The sequence below is a fragment of the Otolemur garnettii genome, unplaced genomic scaffold, assembly GCF_000181295.1.
Source record: "Otolemur garnettii isolate 467f Iridium unplaced genomic scaffold, OtoGar3 scaffold00142, whole genome shotgun sequence".
NCBI classification, from domain to species: Eukaryota; Metazoa; Chordata; class Mammalia; order Primates; family Galagidae; genus Otolemur; species Otolemur garnettii.
Window position 1 is genome coordinate 1,836,744 of NW_003852537.1, and position 18,351 is coordinate 1,855,094.

Consider the following 18,351-nt stretch of genomic DNA (forward strand, 5'->3'; position numbering starts at 1 on the left):
GGTGTATGTGGCTGGTGCCTTAGCGGCTTGAGCCACAGGCGCCGAGCCTTTTGGTTCCCTTATTAATGAGTGAAATAAATCCTTGAAGCATGTTCACTTTATATAAGTATGTGAGTCATGTTTGAAAATTGGATTTTGTCAGCATCAGTGTTTCTCCTGCTGATCTAATGGGACAAGTGGGAAAACTTTTACAAAAATGCCTTGAATATGGCCACTCCTATAGTCTTAGCACTTTGGGAGACTGAGGCAGGAGGATCCCTTAAGCTCAGGAGTTTAAGACAAGCCTGAGCAAGAGCAAAACCCTATCGCTACTAAAAATAGAATAAATTAGCCAGGTGTGGTGACAGGCACCTGTAGTCCCAGCTGTTCAGGAGGCTGAGGCAAGAAGGATCACTTGAGCCCAGGAGCTTGAGATTGGGCTAGCCATTATGACACCACTGCAGTCTAACCAGGTGACAGAGACAACTCTGTCTTAATAAAAAATAGAAAATAAAAAAAAGTCTTGAACAGTGTTCTCTGTTTTACATTGTATTACTTGGAATATTACTTGGAATATTCAGCAGGTAGAATAAAATCCCCTTGTCTCATTGCAAAGTGATTGGTTGGGATTTTTCCAAGGCCAAGAAAGCACGGGAGAGAGGTGTGCTTCTTCCCTTTTCCTTCAGGATCCCTGTTCCTTTCCATAAATTGCTCCTTAGGAAGTTTCAGGGGAGCTCACCTTGGAGGCGAGTCCTAATGGCATTGATTTCTGCCTGGTTTCTCTCCAGCTCTGCCACCTTGGCGTTGGCTTCTGATAAGTTGTCTTCCAGCTTTCTGACGTGGGCCTCCGCATTCAGCTGTTCAGAAAGAACAAACTCAGTGGGGAAGGGGAAAGGGCTGCGTAGGCCAAGCCCTCTTGGCTTCCCCCTAGAATATTGCCCTCCTTCATGTCTATTCCGCTTGTGCACCACCTAGGATACTTGCCTAGTCCTTCTAGAATGTTCCTATCTCAGAAATGCCAAACAACTTACCATTTTCTATCAATATAAACCCAGCACCTTTGGATGGGCACACAGCCCCCCACTCCGGCCTATCTCCTTTTTATAGCCTCTCCAAACTCCTGCAGACCACACCTGATAAGAAAATGTAGCTAGCTGATTTAAGGAAAAATACAGCATTCACGCAGGGGTTTGCAGATAAAACAGAAACTATGAAGATACTGTGTGAGTAGATGAAGTTTAGGGACTGAAGGTAGTTGACTGTGACAGGGACCTTTGATAACCCCTTCCCTGGTGTCACAAGGAGACTCTTCACCAGGTAGGTGCTCAATAAATGCATGTTCAATGGCTTACTTCATTTTCTTTCTTGTCATGGATTGCTTTTTCTTTGAATTGTGACATGGTATGCATTTATCGTATTTCTCCTACTAGTTGCTAACTCTTTGAAGACTAGTTATACTAAGGAAATGAAAATTGTGCTGGCAGATTTATTGAGCATTTTCTATGGGCCAGGGCCTATTGCAGCCCTCACAATAGCACTCTGAGGTAGGGATTATTTCTGCCATCCCTGTGTTATAGAGGTGAAGACTAAAGCATGGTGAAGTTATGAAGTTATGTAGGGGGGCCTCCCTGGGGCTCTGGGAAGGAGCCATCCTCACCTTGGACTTTTGGATTGTCTCCACACTGGCGTTGAGGTCCTCGATCTCGGCCTTCATCACCTGCTTGTCCTTCTCCAGCTTGGACTTGATCCTCTGCAGGCTCTCCACGTGCTCCGTCAGCTCAGCCATGGAGTCCGTGTGCTTCTTACGAAGTGTGGAGGCTGTGGCCTCGCTCTGCAGGGCTGCCTCCTCCAGCTCACGCCGCAGCTTCAGCAGTTCAGCCTCCCGCTTGCGATTCTGCTCAATCTGTGACAGGGGAGCAGCAGGGCTCAGCAGAATAGGCCAGCCTGGCCTCCTGGGATTAGATGCTGCCCACCTGCTCACTGGTCCTGTGGAATTCCTGCCCCTCACTAGAAGTCCTGACTGAAATGGTAATCCTTAGCCCCTGGAGGAGGTGCCCATGGGATTTCTTTCAATACTGTTGTTTGTTAATTATGCCCCTTAAAATGATATACTCAAATCCTAACCCCAGGCACCTGTGGGTATGGCCTTTTTTAGAAATACGGTCTTTGGGCTCGGCGCCTTGTGGCTCAAGCGGCTAAGGCACCAGCCACATACACCTAAGGTGGCAGGTTCGAATCCCCAGCCCAGGCCTGCCAAACAACAATGATGGCTGCAACCAAAAAATGGCCAGGCGTTGTGGCGGGCGCCTGTGGTCCCAGCTACTTGGGAGGCTGAGACAGGAGACTCGCTTGAGCCCAGGAGTTGGAGGTTGCTGTGAGCATGATGCCATGGCACTCTACCCAGGGGGATAGCTTGAGGCTCCGTCTCAAAAAAAAAAAAAAAAAAGAAAGAAATATGGTCTTTGCAGATTTAATTAGTGAAGATGTCATATTCCATTAAGGTGAGCACTAATCCAATGATTGATGTACTTTCGAGAAGGAAATTTGGGACCAGAGAGATACTAGGGGAGAGGGCCCTGTGACAACAGAACAGAGGTTGGAGTGATATGTCCTGCCAAGGAGCGCCAAGGAGCACCAAGGGTTCCTGGCAGCCACCAGATGCTAGGAAGGAGCATGGGATGGACTCTCGATGGGAGCCTCCAGTGGAACAATCCTACCTACATCCTGATTTCAGACTTCTGATCTCCTGACTACCAGAGAGTATAGTACTATTGTTTTAAGCCATCTAGTTTCTGACAATTTATTACAGCAGACCTCGGAGACTAACACACAGCAGCTCTTGCATTGTGTATTTCCCTTCTTCACCTGTATAAATTCTAAATCCTCTCTACTCCAAGTGCAGATCATGGGCCAGACATGCCAGCATCACCAGGAAGCTCACCAGAAATGTAGCCTGCCCCAGGACCCCTTGAACCAGAATCTGTGTTGCTAGCTACTTATGGATGCTATCCATTCCCCACTTGCCTTCCCAACTATACATTCTCCACCTAGGTCTCTCCATAACTATAGCTCCTGCCAGGCAGCCCATCCTCCCTGGCTCTGGCTCTCTGAGCCCCATAACCCTGTGTGCCTCTTGTTCCTTTGGTCCAGGGGTAGTAATGGCTCCCTGGTGCCAGTCTCTGGTGCCCTATTGTTCTGTTATCCCTCCCTACACTGCTACCAGTAGACCCTTAGTTCATGCCTCATTATTCAAACCATCCAGAATGATCAGAATGATTTTGTTTCCTGCCAGGACCCTGACCACAGTTAAGTACCAGCTTCAGTTCTGAGCACACACCCGCAGTGAGAGGGCAGTGGCCAGGAAGATGAGGGAGTGGACATGGAGTCCAGGCAGCAACAGGTAAGGGATGCCCAGTCATCAAGCAATGGGGAAATATCCATCTAGCCTTCTGCTGTGCCCAAGCATCTGCATTTGCAGGAGAGCTGACTGTATTCAACCAGGAGAAGTTCATGTGGCTTCTGCTGGTCCCCATGACACCTTCATATGAATCAAAGAAGTTGAAGTCCCACACCAGGAGGGGAGGCTCTAATTCCAGTCCCCCCTCACCTCTCAGTGGGGTGCACTTGGGGTGTGGGGTGGTGCCATCATCCCACTACATTAGCCCTGCCTTTATTTTCTGTATTCTGATCCTATAACATCTGGGGCCTTGCTGACCTTGAAGGGATGCCTCACCTTGCTCAACTTGAGGGATAGTCAATTCTTAGAGATAGCAAACAGCTCGCCCTGCAGTGTGCTATTCAAATGCAGAACCAACCAATCTAGGACATAGGGCAACTACCTCCTCCTCTACAGGGCTCTCACATTGAGGTTGCTATTTACCTGGCCTGATCAAGTCTCTCTGCCCCAGAGCCCACTGAGATTATTCAGACTGGCCAATCCTAAACCATAGTTCCTTCCCATAGAAGCCGCAGGAAAGGCCCTTGCTCACATTTCCCTTCCCACACCCACATCCCCTTCTTGACCCAGCCCAGTGCCCTGCAGGGAATACTGGGCCCCTCTTCTTGGGACTGTAACAAACTATCTTTTCAAAGGCAGTTGTTTCCTAATCTGTTGCCCTTTCTTTCCCCCACATTTTCTCTTATCACACTGTCTTCAAATACCTGCCCTCTGCATCTGCTTCCTGAACATGGTGGAACCAAGGGGCTCAGCAGAAAGTGAATTGAACAGGCCCTCCCTACTCTGTATTATTAGTTGGTTTCTCCTCCAGTTAGTTTCAGGACCTCAGCAGGCGCAAACTGGTCTTTATCCCACCACTCATGGTCCAGCATATTTTCTCCCTGAGAGTATGCCAGGATGCCTGGGTTGGTACCTGAGCAGACGTAGCTCCACCAGCCTCCTCCAGCCTGTCGCTGAGGTCTTCAAGGTCTCGGGCCAGGTCACTGCGTTGTTTCTCCACCTGGGTGAGGTTTAATGATACTGTTGAAAGCCACCCAGAGCTCCTTTTCCTCTAGTAAAGACTGAGGTGACATGACTTCTGAGAATCTGGGGCCTGCACTTGGGGACCCCTGCCTGCTGTCCACCAGCTCAGTGAAGGACACTGTGTGTCTTCCCTATACTGAGTAGGTACTCGTGTCCACCTAACCCCACTGTCCACTTCGACTGAATCTGGAGGTTAGGCACATTATGATGCATCTCCCACCAGCTTTCTGGCTTCACTACTCTGTAGGGCCCCATGTCCACCCCCCTTCCACACTTAGTTCTTCCTAATGCACACTTTTGTCTCCTTTTACGCCTGTCCCTGTGAAGGTAGGTACCATTACATTTCCTCTGTCTGGCAGTTCCACCTTGCATCTTTGAAGTCAAGTGTTTCCTTCTGCACCTGCCCTGGGCAGACCAGCCTCTTCTCTGGACTTACACCACCTCTGGTATCCTTGCCTTTCACATCATCATGAGTGTGAGTGTGTAGGACAGTGCCTGACAAACACTGGGTGCTCCAGAAATGACTAGACTTTATGACTGGACACCTATCCTCTGCATTGGTTTTCTGAGAGGGAATTTCTACCGATGGTAAGATGTGTGGCTGCCAGAAGGTCCTTTGACTCAAGAAGGGGTAGAGGAAGGGGTATTTCATTTACCTTGGCTCTCATTGCCCTCTCGGCTTCCAGTTCTTCTTCCAGCTCTTCAATTCGGGCCTAATGGACATATAGGAGGCTGATAAGGGAGCTTCATCTCTCCCAAGAAAAAAAAGCCATCCACTTGGCCTTTTAGGATGGAAAATAGGGACAGGAGCATATGATGGCCATGATCAAAAGCAAAGAAAAGCAGGTCCCACAGAGCATGTGCAAAGGCCCTGAAGCAGGAGGGAGCCTGGCATGTGTGCCACCAAGCAAGGATCTTGCATGGCTGGGCAGAGTGGTGGCAGAATGGGAGGTGATACAGTCAGGAAGGGAACAAGGTCAGATGGTAGAGGGCCTCATAAACACTCAAGGACCTGGGATTTGACCCTGAGTGAGGTGAACCCGGGTTGGTCTCCAAGGTCTCTATGACAGTCTTGTTTCTCAGGAAACCTCAGCAGCCAATTTGGACATACCTGATATTCCTTTAGTTTCCTTTGCAGCGTAGAATTCAGAGACTGCTCATCCTCATATTTAGAATTGATAGAATTTATTTCCATATCCCTCCTGCAAGGGAAAGTTTGGTCTTCTGAGGAAAGGCTCTGAGGGTGACCCATGAGCTGGCAAGGGAATGCAACTTGGGCCGCCAGAGGGGGCCTTGGGCTGCTGAAACCCAGCATCTCCCAACCCCTGGCCTCTACGGTGTCAGCCCGGAGGGTCTTACCTATAGAGGGGCAGAACCCAGAATCTGTTCCACTGGCTTTTCATCACTCACTCACTCATTCATTTACATATTCATTGTTTGGGGCTCCAGGGACACATCAGTAAATAAATGGGACAAAAACCACTGCTCTGGTACAGCTTATATTCAAGGGGCTCCAGAATCACACTGATGCTTTGCATTTTTAGAAAACATTTTTTCTCCAAAAACTTTCTACAAAGGGCCCTGTCTTTTTCAGATATGTGAGTTACACATTCAAGGAGCCATGTGAGAACAAGGATGCCAGAGGCTGAGTAGATGAGGGCAGGCAAAGTCACACACACTGTGTGTGCCACGGGAGAGATGTGCCAAGATACCGAGCTAGCTTCACACCCTCCTTGTTGAGGTCTGTGGTGCTTTAAGACTGCCTTAGTCAACTATACTTCCAAGATGCACTGTCCAAATTCTGCTCCCTAAAATATTCCCTTGTCTGACTCCTCCTTATCTCCATCCTCTGGGCCACTCACTTAGTTCAGGTTTTTATCTGGACCATGGCAATAGCCTCACAATTGTCTTCCTGCTTCCAGGTTTTTTCACCTGTGTCTCCCATGTTATTGCCAGAGCGATATTCATAAAATACCCCCTCAACTCCTTGTTATCCCTGAGAGCCCTATTTGTAGGTTTCTATGAAGCTCCCTGCTCTACTTAGGCCTCCATGTTCCAGGACAGTGGCAGTCTCTTCTCCCCAGTGCCCACCAGGCACCATGTAAGACTGGGCAGCCCCTACTGCTCTGTGTATACTCCAGGCCAGGCACAGGACACATGTTAATGCGGCACAGCACCAAGTGCCCGGCATCATCCAGGCAGCTCCAGTTATTGCTGACATGGTGACAGACAAAAGGAATAATGACCCAGGCATACTTTTTCACCACCTCCTCAAGATCCAGCTTGGAACGCTCCATCTCATTGAGGTTGTCGATGGTCATCTTCAGGTCACCCTCAGCTTTCCTACGTGCCTTTTCCACCTCTGCCCGGATTTTCTTTTCCTGCTCCCAGTTATCCTCCAGCTGTGGAGGTCAGAAAAGCAAAAGACGGTATAGCGGAGAGGAGTCTGAGACCAGAAGGCAAGAAGGAAGCAGACTGGGGGCTTGGTCCCTTTGCTGTGGCATCAGAAAGACCCTCATGCCTCCACGGTATGTGTCAGTCTAGTTCCCAGAATTTATCTGAGGACCCTGTGCCCCAGAATGGAACTGTCCCTCAAGTTACAGACAGGCCCAACAATGAGGTGTTACCTCGTGGATCTGGGTGCTCAGCTTGCTGTTGTTCTTGGTCAGGTGGTTCACCTTGTCCTCCTCAGCTTGCAGGTCATCCAGGGTTTTCTGGAAAGAAGGATATACATGTGTGCCCCACAAGACACTGTAGGAACAGCTGAACAGGCCTGGTCCTCAGTCATCACTTCTGAGCTGTGCAGCTCCCAGACTTTGGGGAGTTGGGTTGATTTCACTGAGTAGTTACTGAGCATCTGCTCTGGTGCTGGCGAGGGCCAGGACAGATAGAACTGAGCACACAGCAGGGGTCATTTGGAAGGCCTGGTTGTCCTGTAAGCATATGGGAATTTTTTTTTCCTTTTTTTTAGCCAGCTATTACAAACCAGGCTTATTAAAAATCTATGGGTTGGGGTGGTGCTGTGGCTCAAAGGTGTAGGGTGCTGCCCCATATGCTGGAGGTGGTGGGTTCAAACCTAGCCCCGGCCAAAAATCTACGAGTTGCTGATTCTGGCTGTCTCAGTGACCAGAGGCCCCACTGATGTTTAGGAGCGGTGCTGGACATCCCATCTGGCTCTGGACAACCCAGCATCATGGTGAATAATTCTGCAGTCACATGCTTGATGTCCCACCCAGGCATTCATGTAAATAAAACAGCCCTTTATATTCTTCTGAACCTGGAACCTAGCACCACTTTACATGTAGCTCAACATTCTTTTTCACTTAGTATACACTACATGTTAAAAGAAAGATCTTGGCAGGGTGTGGTGGCTTATGCCTGTAATCCTAGCACTCTGGGAGGCGGAAGTGGGAGGATCGCCTGAGCTCAGGAGTTTGACACCAGCCTGAGCAAAATGAGACCTCCACCTCTACTAAAAATAGAAAAAAACAGCCGAGCATTATGGTGGATGCCTGTAGTCACAGCTACTCAGGAGGCTGAGGCAGGAGGATTGCTTGAGCCCAGGAGTTTGAGGTTGCTATGAGCTAGGCTGAGGCCATAGCACTCTAGTCTGTGGCAACAGAGTGAGACTTTGTCTCAAAAAGAGAGAGAGAGAGAGAATGATTTACCATGAAAATCGAAAGATTTGTCATTGTTGTTTCAAATTTCCCCAAGGGTTAGTCAACACTTTGTAAAATCTTAACACACCCTCTTGCAGCCATCTCCCAGTTGATCTGCCTGAGCTTGTTTTTACCTGGTGACAGCTGCTATTTATAATAAATTGCTTATCATTCATTCCCCCTTTATATCAAAGGGCATGCTATTCATTTTTTGAAGTTACGTATTATATTATTTAATAATTTTTACTTTGGGATTGTAAGAGGGCATTGTAAAATACAGTTAATCCTCATTGTTTGTTGATTTCCCATCGTGGATTCACTTACTCACTATATTTGTAATTCCAAATCAACAATCACTGTACTTTCATGATCATTTGCAAATATGCATGTGGTGGGGAAAATTTTGAATTCCCTGATACACATCTTCCCAGCTGAATTTGAACAAGTTTATACTCTGCCTTCTTGTTTCAGCTCTCAAACTGTGAACAAGTGCCATTTTTATTCTCTACATAAAGCTATGTTTTTTCTTTTTTTTTAATTGTTATTGGTAATTTTGCCATTTAAATGCCCCTCAAACGTATTTCTGAAGTGCCATCACATTCCTAAGCATGAGAAGGCTGTGGTGTCCCTTACTGAGAAAATATGTATGTTAGATAAATTTTGTTCAGGCATGAATTATAGAGCTACAGGCCATGAGTTCAAGGTTAATGAATTGACAATATACAGAGGGTGCCAAAGAAATGTATACATACTTCAAGAAAAACCTGTGTTAAAATGGTAATATTCAGTATATACCAATAATGTTTGTTATCTTATATATTTTATCTCATATCTCTTGTAATTATGGAAGTCAAACACGACCTGAGTATTACAATTTTAATGCAATTTTTCCTTTCTTAAAATGCATATACTTTTGGGGGGCACCTTCTATATTTAACAAGGTATTTTTCAATAGAAACACATATAAAACAAAGTAACATGTTGATCATAATCATATATATTATGAATTGATTGGTTGATGAAAATGTTAATGGACAGAGAAGTGTAGGAACCTAACCCTATATATGTGCTCCCTAACCCTATGTAAGAGCAGTGGTTAGTATTTGCTAGTTCAATTCAGTATTTGTTAATGCAGTGTTTGTAGCAACTTTATGGAACATAACTACTACGAACAATAAGAACCAACTATATTGGTTTAAAAAGGGGCTTTGGGTCTGATACAATTGAGAATCAGCCTAAGGGAGGCAGTTCCAGAGACAGCAGAAAGAGCTCAGAGGACATGCTGTAGATGCATGATATGAGTCAACACCAGATGAAGTGTCCAGCTCTCAGCTTTGATCTGCTTTTTGCACCTGTGTCTCTAGAGGTCAGTGCTGGTGATTGGTCAGAGCTAGCTCTGTATCCGGCAGCCTGAGCCACAAAAACAGCCCTGGGAAAGAAGGGTGGGTCTCCTCATGACCTCATGAGCTTGTGGCCTGTTGTTGCCATAGTGTATTATGGTTTGCTGGGGTTTAGAACTCAAGGGGCACTTCCATATACCCCACTCAAACCTTACCACTCCAGTGACCATACCTCCCAGTGTGCCTGGGCATAGCCTGACTGGTAAGTATTAACAGCTCCTCCTTCCACTTTCAAAACTGCCCTAGTTTAGGCTCAGCACCTGTAGCTCAGTGGGTACGGTGCCAGCCATATGCACTGAGGTTGGCAGGTTCAAGCCTGGCCTGGGCCATCTAAACAACAATGACAAGTGCAACAAGAAAATAGCTGGGCGTTGTGGCGGGCACCTGTAGTCCCAGCTACTTGGATGGCTGAGGGAAGAGAATCATTTAAGCCCAAGACTTTGAGGTTGCTGTGAGTTGTGCTGCCACAGCACTCTACCAAGGGTGACATAGTGAGACTCTGTCTCAAAACAAACAAACAAACAACTGTCCTAGTTTGGAAGATAAATTATGTGGCCACCCTACTTATAACGGAAGGAAGGCAGCAAGATAAGGCCACACCCACTTCACTGATGAGGGAATTGAGATTTGGGGAGATTCCTTGACTTCCCTAGGGGAGTCTTCCCACTTTGCCGAGGACAGACTCTGGGAACCCACCTGGTGCAGCTCTTCCAGGGCCCTCTTCTCCTTCTGGAGCTTGGCAATGGAGTCTTCACGGAGTGAGAGGTCCCCAGTCAGGGTGCGGACCTTGTGATCCAGGGCCTAAAAGTGCATGTGATGAGAGAGAGGGGTCCCTAAGGCTGGAAACAGCCTCCATGGAGGAGCAGAGTCCTCAGCATGGGCATCCTAGAGTCTCCTGGGAGTTTAAGAAATGTAAACACCCAGGGCAAGTTCCAGACCAACCAAGTTAGAATCTAGTGTTGGGGAGAACTACTAATTCAGGCCTTTGCTACAAAAAGGACCCCCAGACCTCCGCAGGGCCTCATTAGTATCCCCAGGTAGTTGTGTCCACAGCAAGGTTGGAGAAACAAAGGTTGAAGCAGAGGCCACTTCATCTTGCTCATGAGTCCCAATGGCTGGGATGGCAGGAAGAGGCCAAGGGTTAGCTAGAGGGCAGCAGAAGCCAAGGAGCTGCTCAGAGGGCAGAGACTGCTTGTTTGGGTAGAAATTCAACAGTTAAAAGTGACCCTTTCTTCATGACAGTAACAGCTTTCAGTCCCCTTGGTCAGCTGCTCTGTCTGGCAGAACTTTCTGATGGACATGTTCTCTGCCTGTGGCACTTAACACGTGTGACTGTGAGCACTCAGAATGTGCCTAGTGCAAATAGGGTGCTGCATTTAAATGATATTGAATTAACTGAAGTTAAAAAAGCCTCACGTGGCCAGGGGCTGGGACACTGGACATCACCACAGTGGAGGCTGCTGGTGTCCTTGCACGTGAATGGACTGGGGATCCCTGGCCTGAAAGGGGTGTGGTAGGGCCCAGGCCATCCTCACCTGCTTTTCCTTCTCCGTCTTGGCTAGTGTGGTTTCTAGGCCCTCCAGGTCCCTCTTCAGGTCGCTCAGCTCCCCCTCCAGCTTACGCTTAGCAGCGCTCAGTGAGGCCGCCATGCCTTCTTCCTCCTCTAGTCGTTCCCGCATGTCTGCAATCTGGCTTTCTAGTTCCATCTTGGTCTTCATCATTTGGGTCAGGCGCTCCTCTGCATCCATCAGGTTCTCTTGCTCCTGTCAGAAGAAAGAGCCCCAGTCAAAGGCAACCTGCAAGGGACCTAAAGATCATCACCAAGATGGGCAGATAAGCCTTGGGCTGACAGGCCCTGAACAAATGTATCCTGGGAGTGGGCAGGGAATGGGCTCTCTCCAGGGTCCTTTTGCTATGTGTCTGACAAAGCACAGTCTAGGACTACGGTCTGGGACAGCAACACCAGCAGCACCAGCAGAGTGACCTGGAAACAAAACCTCAGGCTCCACCTGCGACCTGCTGCATCTGACTCTGCATCACCCCCAGGGATCGGCCACACCTTCAGGTGTTTGTAGGTGGTCTAGGAGAAGTCAAGGGTACTAGGGCAGAAATCCACTATTAGTCAGGCCCTGCTGTCAAATCTACTGACCTTGGGTGTGCCTGCCTATACTTCCACCTGTCCACAGGGACTGGGATACACACGCAAATCACGAGTGTCACCTTAGCACTGTTGTGAGGATGAAGCATTTCCCATCTATGGCTCCTCCTTACAACAGCCCTGTGAAGTAAACTAGGCAGAGGGCTCTGTCAGTTACGGCTTTCAGATGAGGGGACTGAGATTCAGAGGGAGAAGGAAACTCATTGAAGTCACATGGAGTGGCAGAAGAGAGGAGAGACCCTAGCTGTCCACTGGAGCCTCGGAGACAGGGTCAGTGGGGTCAAACAGCAAAAACCCAGGCCAACTGTGTGACTTATGGTGTTATGTGGCATAACTTTACTGAAATATGAAGTTCTTTGCCTGCAAAACAAGGGAGATCATCACCATGAGGTTTCAGGGATGGAACATGCAAAGGAGTGTCTATAGAGGGAAGATTCTTTCTTCATTGTGGTCTCCCTTAGCCTTGGCATCTACAAACACACAAAAATATGGATATCAGTTTGAGTAGCTTCTCAGGGCACTGACTGAATACAGAGAAATGATGCTGGACTCAGCTGTGGGCACAGCAGAGGGACAATGCAGGCACCACACTCTCATGGCAGCACAGGTGGCTGTGGCACTATGGGATGGACCAAAGATGGAATCAAGTTTTTTACTAATGGGCTTGGGACCTTGATTAAGTCTCAACTTCTCCATCAAGCTTGGTTTTCTACCCTGTATGAGACATGTGAAAACTGGTGTCTTATAGGCTCAAATCAGAGAAGGGACAGGAGAAGTTTGGGAACCAGAGAATGCTGGGAGGGGATGCACCGCAGGGCAGTTTGTCACTGCTGTATGGAAACTGTCAATTATTCTTCCCTGCCGTGTTCCCCTTTGCCATGGGAGGAAAAGGAGGCTCAAAGGGGGTAAGTTGCCAAGTTTGTGGGGCAGAGCCGAGCTTTTCCCATCACATCTTCCCACCACCCCTGGACTTTCCCCACAGGTGGGGCCTGCGGCTGTGTGCCCAGGTGGTCGTGTGCAAATAAGAATATGATGGAGATGTTTTGGTGGCTAGTTCAAGGGTGCCACAGAAATGAGGGGAGGGGCGGTGCCTGTGGCTCAAAAGGATAGGGCGCTGACCCCATATGCTGGATGTGGCAGGTTCAAACTCAGCCCTGGCCAACAAAAAAAGGAGAAAAAAGAAATAAAGGGAAAGAGAAGCCTGAGGAATTTCCCTGTGGTCTAGTGGGTCATGGCTTCTAGAAGAGCTCACTCTTCCTCCCTTCCTGGGTCTGACTGAAGCAATCCCAAGCAACCAAGGGCCCCTTTCCCCCTCCACCTCCAGCCCATGAGAGCCCCACGTACAGCTTGCAGCTGGATAGTGAGGTCCTTCTTCTCCTGGCTGAGTGTGGCCATCTTCTCCTCTAGTTCCTTGACCTTATTGATCAACTCCTGGGTCTTGGCCATGGCACTCCTCAGCTCCTCCTCCTTGACCTTCATTTCCTCCTCTTGCCGAGCTACATTCAGGAGTGGCTTGACCTGGGTGAGGAGCAACACCAAAAAGTGTTAGGAGGAGAGATTTGCAGGAGTAGATGGTGGGCTATGGGATGTCTACCCCAGCTTTGACCTGACAGCACCCCAGGGGTGGGAAGCAGCCCTTGCTGTAGCTCTGCAGGCAGAGTCTCTCTCTACCAGTGCTGCCTCTCAGGCCACGCTCTTTGCCTTAGCCATCCCTAGCCTCAACAGAGAAGGTCCATCCTCATTTAGGACCAATCCTTAGGTGCTCCCAGTGCTTACATCTGTTCTGGTGACATAAGAGGCTTAGGGTTCCCTCCCCTTTCTTCCTTCCTGATTTCCCCCTCCCTCTGTCTGTCTCTGTCTGTTTCTATTTCTCTCCCTTTCTCTCTCGTTCTCTTTGGTTTCTCAGTCTTTCTCTCACCCTCTCTCTGTTTCTACCTCTGTCTCTTTCTCTCATGCTATGTCTCTAGCTCTCTCTCTTATCTCTCTCATTCTGTCTCTGTCTCTCTCTCTCTCCAACCTTTCACCTTCTCTACAACATGAAGTCTCAGCTCTCACCTTGGCCTTGAAGGCCTTCCATAGCGCTGCCCTGCTCATTCCCTGCACTGGCTCAGCTAGTATGTCCTGCCTCTGGTCTGTGTCCTGCTGCCCCTGTCTGTAGGGCTGGCTTGCTTTGCTGCCAGCTGGGAGTTGTTCCTGTTCTGCACTCACAGAAACTGTCTGGATCTCTCAATGCATTTGGCATTTCTCGGGCTGTGTCAGAGTGCCAGAATCTGCCAGATACCATCACCTGTATTCCTCTGCCCTATGTCTGAAAGCCCCTCAAAGACCTCCCTTTTGCACCCTTGGGGTCTCTGCAGCACCAAGCTCCTGTGGAGCAGGACCTCTGGGAGTATTTCCTGAGTCAAAATATACATTTTTCAGGAGGGCAAGTACCAGGGACATGGATTTGAGAGGAGGGATGGCTTCTCCTAGAAGATAACAGATAAACCTTGATCATCGCAAGCCTGGGGATGTCAGCGTGGCAAAGTTTGTAGGAAAAGTTCTCAGCACCATAACTTGCAACTGTGTAACACCTGTTATTCAGCAGACACCTACCACAGGTGTTCTCTTTCATGGACCCATTCCATCTGGCCATGTTAAATAAGATCAGAGACCAGTTAAAATACTAAGAGGAAAGGATTTTTTAAACTAATTAGAACAGGACTTTGCTCTGTCACAACTAATTAGTAAAGAGCAGGGAAGTTTATATCTGTTGCCCCTGTGTCTTACACAGAAGGTACCTTAAAAGCTGCTGGTCTGGGTCTTCCCAGAATACAACTCACACCCAAGGAACTGGGGAGATGTATTCAAGCATTGCATGGAAACCCTTTGATTTGCCTTGGTACAAAGTTACTTTAATAGGCAATTTTAAAGATGATAAAGAATTTAACAAATCCGCAATTTTGTGGCTAAATTTGCTTAGGATGAGATTAATGCAAAGGATAAAGTAAAGATATAAAGTTTCCTTTTAAAATAAAATTTTCAAAATAAGAAGCAAGTGAACTGATGTAAAGAAGGTCAGTCATGGGACGTGTGATGAAAGCCAGGGAGTGCCAGCAACAACTGGCCTTGGAGAACAGCTCATCTAGATTGCTCTCCAATCTCAGGCCTTTAAGGGGACTGGCCTTTGTGCGTGATACCTTTGGGGATGCAGGACTTACTGTCCCTTCGTTTCCTTTGTGGTCAGCACTGATTATAAGTGAATTCTTTCCCACCAGAAATGGAAAGACACTTCTTTGTGAGCTATGGAGAACTCAGGGCCACCCAAGATGACTCAGAGCCTGTCCCCACCCCCCATGTGGCTGCCCCAAACAACACTGTCCTGTTCCTTGAACACAGCTGCCCTGTGTCTGGCATCCTTCTCTGGTGCCTCGGGCATGTTCCCTCTTAATGGTGGCCCCAGCCTGGGCATGACTAGACCTCCACATAGTGGGATGGCCTCCTATATCCGCTTGGGGCATCTGCAGCAACCACCCGCAACACACATACACACACACACACACACACACACACACACACACAGCCAATTGACTTAACACTGCCCTCCCTGCCATCTTGGAAGAATTTGGAAAATGAGAGGCTGGACCCCATCTTTTCTTGAGGTCTTTCCAACTCTGAGGCCCAGGACTCATAGAAGGAGCCAAAAATACTTCAACAACCCCAGGGGGAAGGTGTCAATAGCCAAACCCAATCTTATTGGTGGGGTGGTATGACTGTCTCCATCGTAAGTAGATTTTATTTTGAGGGATGAGATGGAAAGACACACCATGGTTGTTCTTAGGGAGAAATTAGCCCTTGTCTGGAAAGAGGCTAAACTCCTTCCCCTCCAAGGTACCCTCAGTTTCAAACCATTCCTGTGGCCTGCCACCTCCACCTAAGACCAGGTCCCCCAGCCTGCAGGTGGCAGCAGTCCCGTGTTTGGGCCCCTACCTTATTGTATAGCTTCCACCAGCCCCAGAAACGCAGCTGCAGAAACTTGCGCACATTCCGCTGAATGACTTTCAGGCCAATTCTGCCAAAAAGAATTCAGGATTACCTGGGTTAAGATGAAAGTGTTAGGACCTGTCCTCCTTGAGGAGGCAGATGGGCAGGGAATGAAAGCCAGAAGATCTAATTCTGTGCAGACATGAAAGTGCTTTTTCAAGACCTAGTGGGTAGCAAGACTCAGGCCAAAGCCAGAGCCTAGCAGTGGGTTAAGGGAGCTTAGATGGAACCTGGTGGAACCGGGTCCCTCCCAGGTGGCATAATGCTGAGCTAGACCAATCATTTACTCCTACATTTCCTCTCCTTCCACTTCTTCACCAGAAATACCCATTAATCTCTCAATGCTAGATCTGCGAAGTCTCTGGAATCTGCCCCCTTCTTGTCCCCTGCAGCTTCATTCAAATGTCATTTACTAAGGACCTCTCCTCCCTGCACAGAGGCCTGGCCTGGATGATGCCAGCATCCTTCAATTGGCCCCAAACTGGCATCCCTGCCTTCCTTCAGTCAGTGTCATGGAGGGCTGCTAGTGGTAGCAGAAATTCACTAGTAACTGTGGTTACTAATTCCATAGCCACAAAGAGCCAGTGGCAAACACAGTTCATCTAGAATGGACCTAGCAATTTTTTTTTTTTTTTGAGACAGAGTCTCACTATGTCACCCTGGGTAGAGTGCTGTGGTGTCACAGCTCATAGCAACCTCAAGCTCTTGGGCATAAGCGATTTTCTTGCCTCAGCCTCCCAAGTAGTTGGGACTACAGGTGCCCACCATAACGCCTGGCTATTTTTTTGTTGTAGTTGTCATTGTTGTTTAGCAGACTCGGGCCGGGCTCAAACCCACCAGCTTTGGTATATGTAGCCAGCACCCTACTCACTGAGATACAAGCGCCCCAGCAATTTTTAAGTGAAATATGATTCCAAGGGCAGAGATTTAGTGTGAGAATTCCTGGGTTCTAATCCTGACTCTGCATGAAGCTGGCCCAGTTCTTTAACCCCTCTGACCTCTGTTTCCACATCTGTAAAATTCAGCTGACCCTATCTCATCCTTCTCACAGCATGATCACAGAGACAGAATAAGGGGAAGGCTGTGAAAGTGACTTGGAACTGTAAAGAGAAGGGTTTATATAAGCTAGGTCCCGTAAGAGGTTGAATTGTGCCTTCCCAAGAGATATGTTAAAGTCCTACCCACCCAGTACCTGTGAGTGTGGCTTTATTTGGAAATAGGATCATTTCAGATGCAATTATTGAAGATGAGGTGATAGTGGCTAGGCAAAGTAGCTCATGCCTGTAATTCTAGCACTCTGGGAGGCTGAGGCAGGAGGATTCTTGAGATCAGGAGTTTGAGATTAGACTGAGCAAGAGTGAGACCCCTTCTCTACTAAAAAGTGAACAAATTACCTGGGCATGGTGGTGTGCACCTGTAGTCCCAGCTACTTGGGAAGCTGAGGCAGGAGGATTGCTTGAACCCTGAGGTTTTTTTGAGCTAGGCTGATGCCATGGCACTCTACTCAGGGTGAAAGAGTGAGATTCAGAAAAAAAGATAAGGTCATACTGGAGCAGAGTTGGCTCTAATCCAATGACTAGTGTCCTTATAGAAAGAGGGAAGATGGTATAAAACACAGACTTTTGGGGAGAACACTGTGTAAAGACATAGGCAGGGATTAGAGTGATGCCTCCACAAGCCAGGGACACCTGGAGCTATCACGGCTGGCAGTGGAAAGAAAGAATCCTCCCCTAGAGGTTTCAGAAGGAGCACAGCCCTGCCAACTTCTTGACTATGGACTTCAAGCCTCCAGAACCAGAAAAGGATAAATTACTGAGGTGTTAAGCCACCCAGTGTGTGGGACTTTGTTATGGCAGCCCTGGGAGACTGATACAGGCCTCACACACAGTTTCTGGGCCAGCAGAGACATTGACATCCACCCCTGTTGTGGCTGCTGGGGCTGCCCCCTGTGTGTGTGGCTTCAGCAGTCCTTCCCTGTCAGAGTTTGTGAGTGCTACCTTCGTTCCAGCATCTTCTTGAACTCAACCCTCATGAGGAAACCCCGGAGCCGACACTGCAGCATCGTCATGATCTTGGCCAGACGCTCGTCCCTCATGTCCTCAAGCTTGGCTAGTATGCCTGCACGGAAGAATACCTGGGGGATAGAGACATCCTCTGAAAAAAGCCCAGCTGTCAAGGGGGCAGAAGAGTCCTTAAAAGTTTAGGAGCCATAGGCCTGGAGCAGTGGTTCAGACCTGTAATCTCAGTACTCTGAGCGACTAAGGTGGGAAGATTGAGCTCAGGAGTTTAAGACCAGACTGAGCAAGAACAAGACCTGACTCCACTAAAAATAAAAAAATTAGCTGGGCCCTGTGGTGCATGTCTAGTCCCAGCTACTTGGGAGGCTGAGGCAGGAGGATCTCTTGAGTCCAGGAGTTTGAGATTGCTGTCAACTATGATGATGTCATGGCATTCTAACCTGGACAACAGAGTGAGACTTTGTCTCAAAAAAAAAAAAAAAAAAAAAAAGAAAGAAAGAAACATGGAGCCTGTCAAATGTAATATAACTTGGAGAATTAGAACATTAGCCCCTTTAAAAGTAGCTTACAGACATTTTTTTTCATTTGGTAACTGGCACTATCAAGGAAAACAAAACTTAGTTGAAGTTAAATA

General features: G+C 48.1%; 1 protein-coding gene across 1 annotated transcript in view; it reads right to left on the reverse strand.

The window, feature by feature from the left end:
* Positions 1-18,351, reverse strand: part of LOC100954756 (myosin-16) — a 58,971-nt gene that overhangs the window by 16,326 nt on the left and 24,294 nt on the right. The window contains exons 19-30 of the mRNA XM_003798886.1: positions 17,697-17,833; positions 15,646-15,727; positions 13,021-13,194; positions 11,054-11,281; positions 10,215-10,319; positions 7,087-7,173; positions 6,716-6,861; positions 5,571-5,661; positions 5,116-5,172; positions 4,350-4,436; positions 1,637-1,882; positions 719-836 (exon numbers count right to left, since the gene is read on the reverse strand). Of these exons, the coding sequence (XP_003798934.1) occupies positions 719-836; positions 1,637-1,882; positions 4,350-4,436; positions 5,116-5,172; positions 5,571-5,661; positions 6,716-6,861; positions 7,087-7,173; positions 10,215-10,319; positions 11,054-11,281; positions 13,021-13,194; positions 15,646-15,727; positions 17,697-17,833 (1,558 nt within the window). The remainder of the gene's footprint in view (positions 1-718; positions 837-1,636; positions 1,883-4,349; positions 4,437-5,115; positions 5,173-5,570; positions 5,662-6,715; positions 6,862-7,086; positions 7,174-10,214; positions 10,320-11,053; positions 11,282-13,020; positions 13,195-15,645; positions 15,728-17,696; positions 17,834-18,351) is intronic.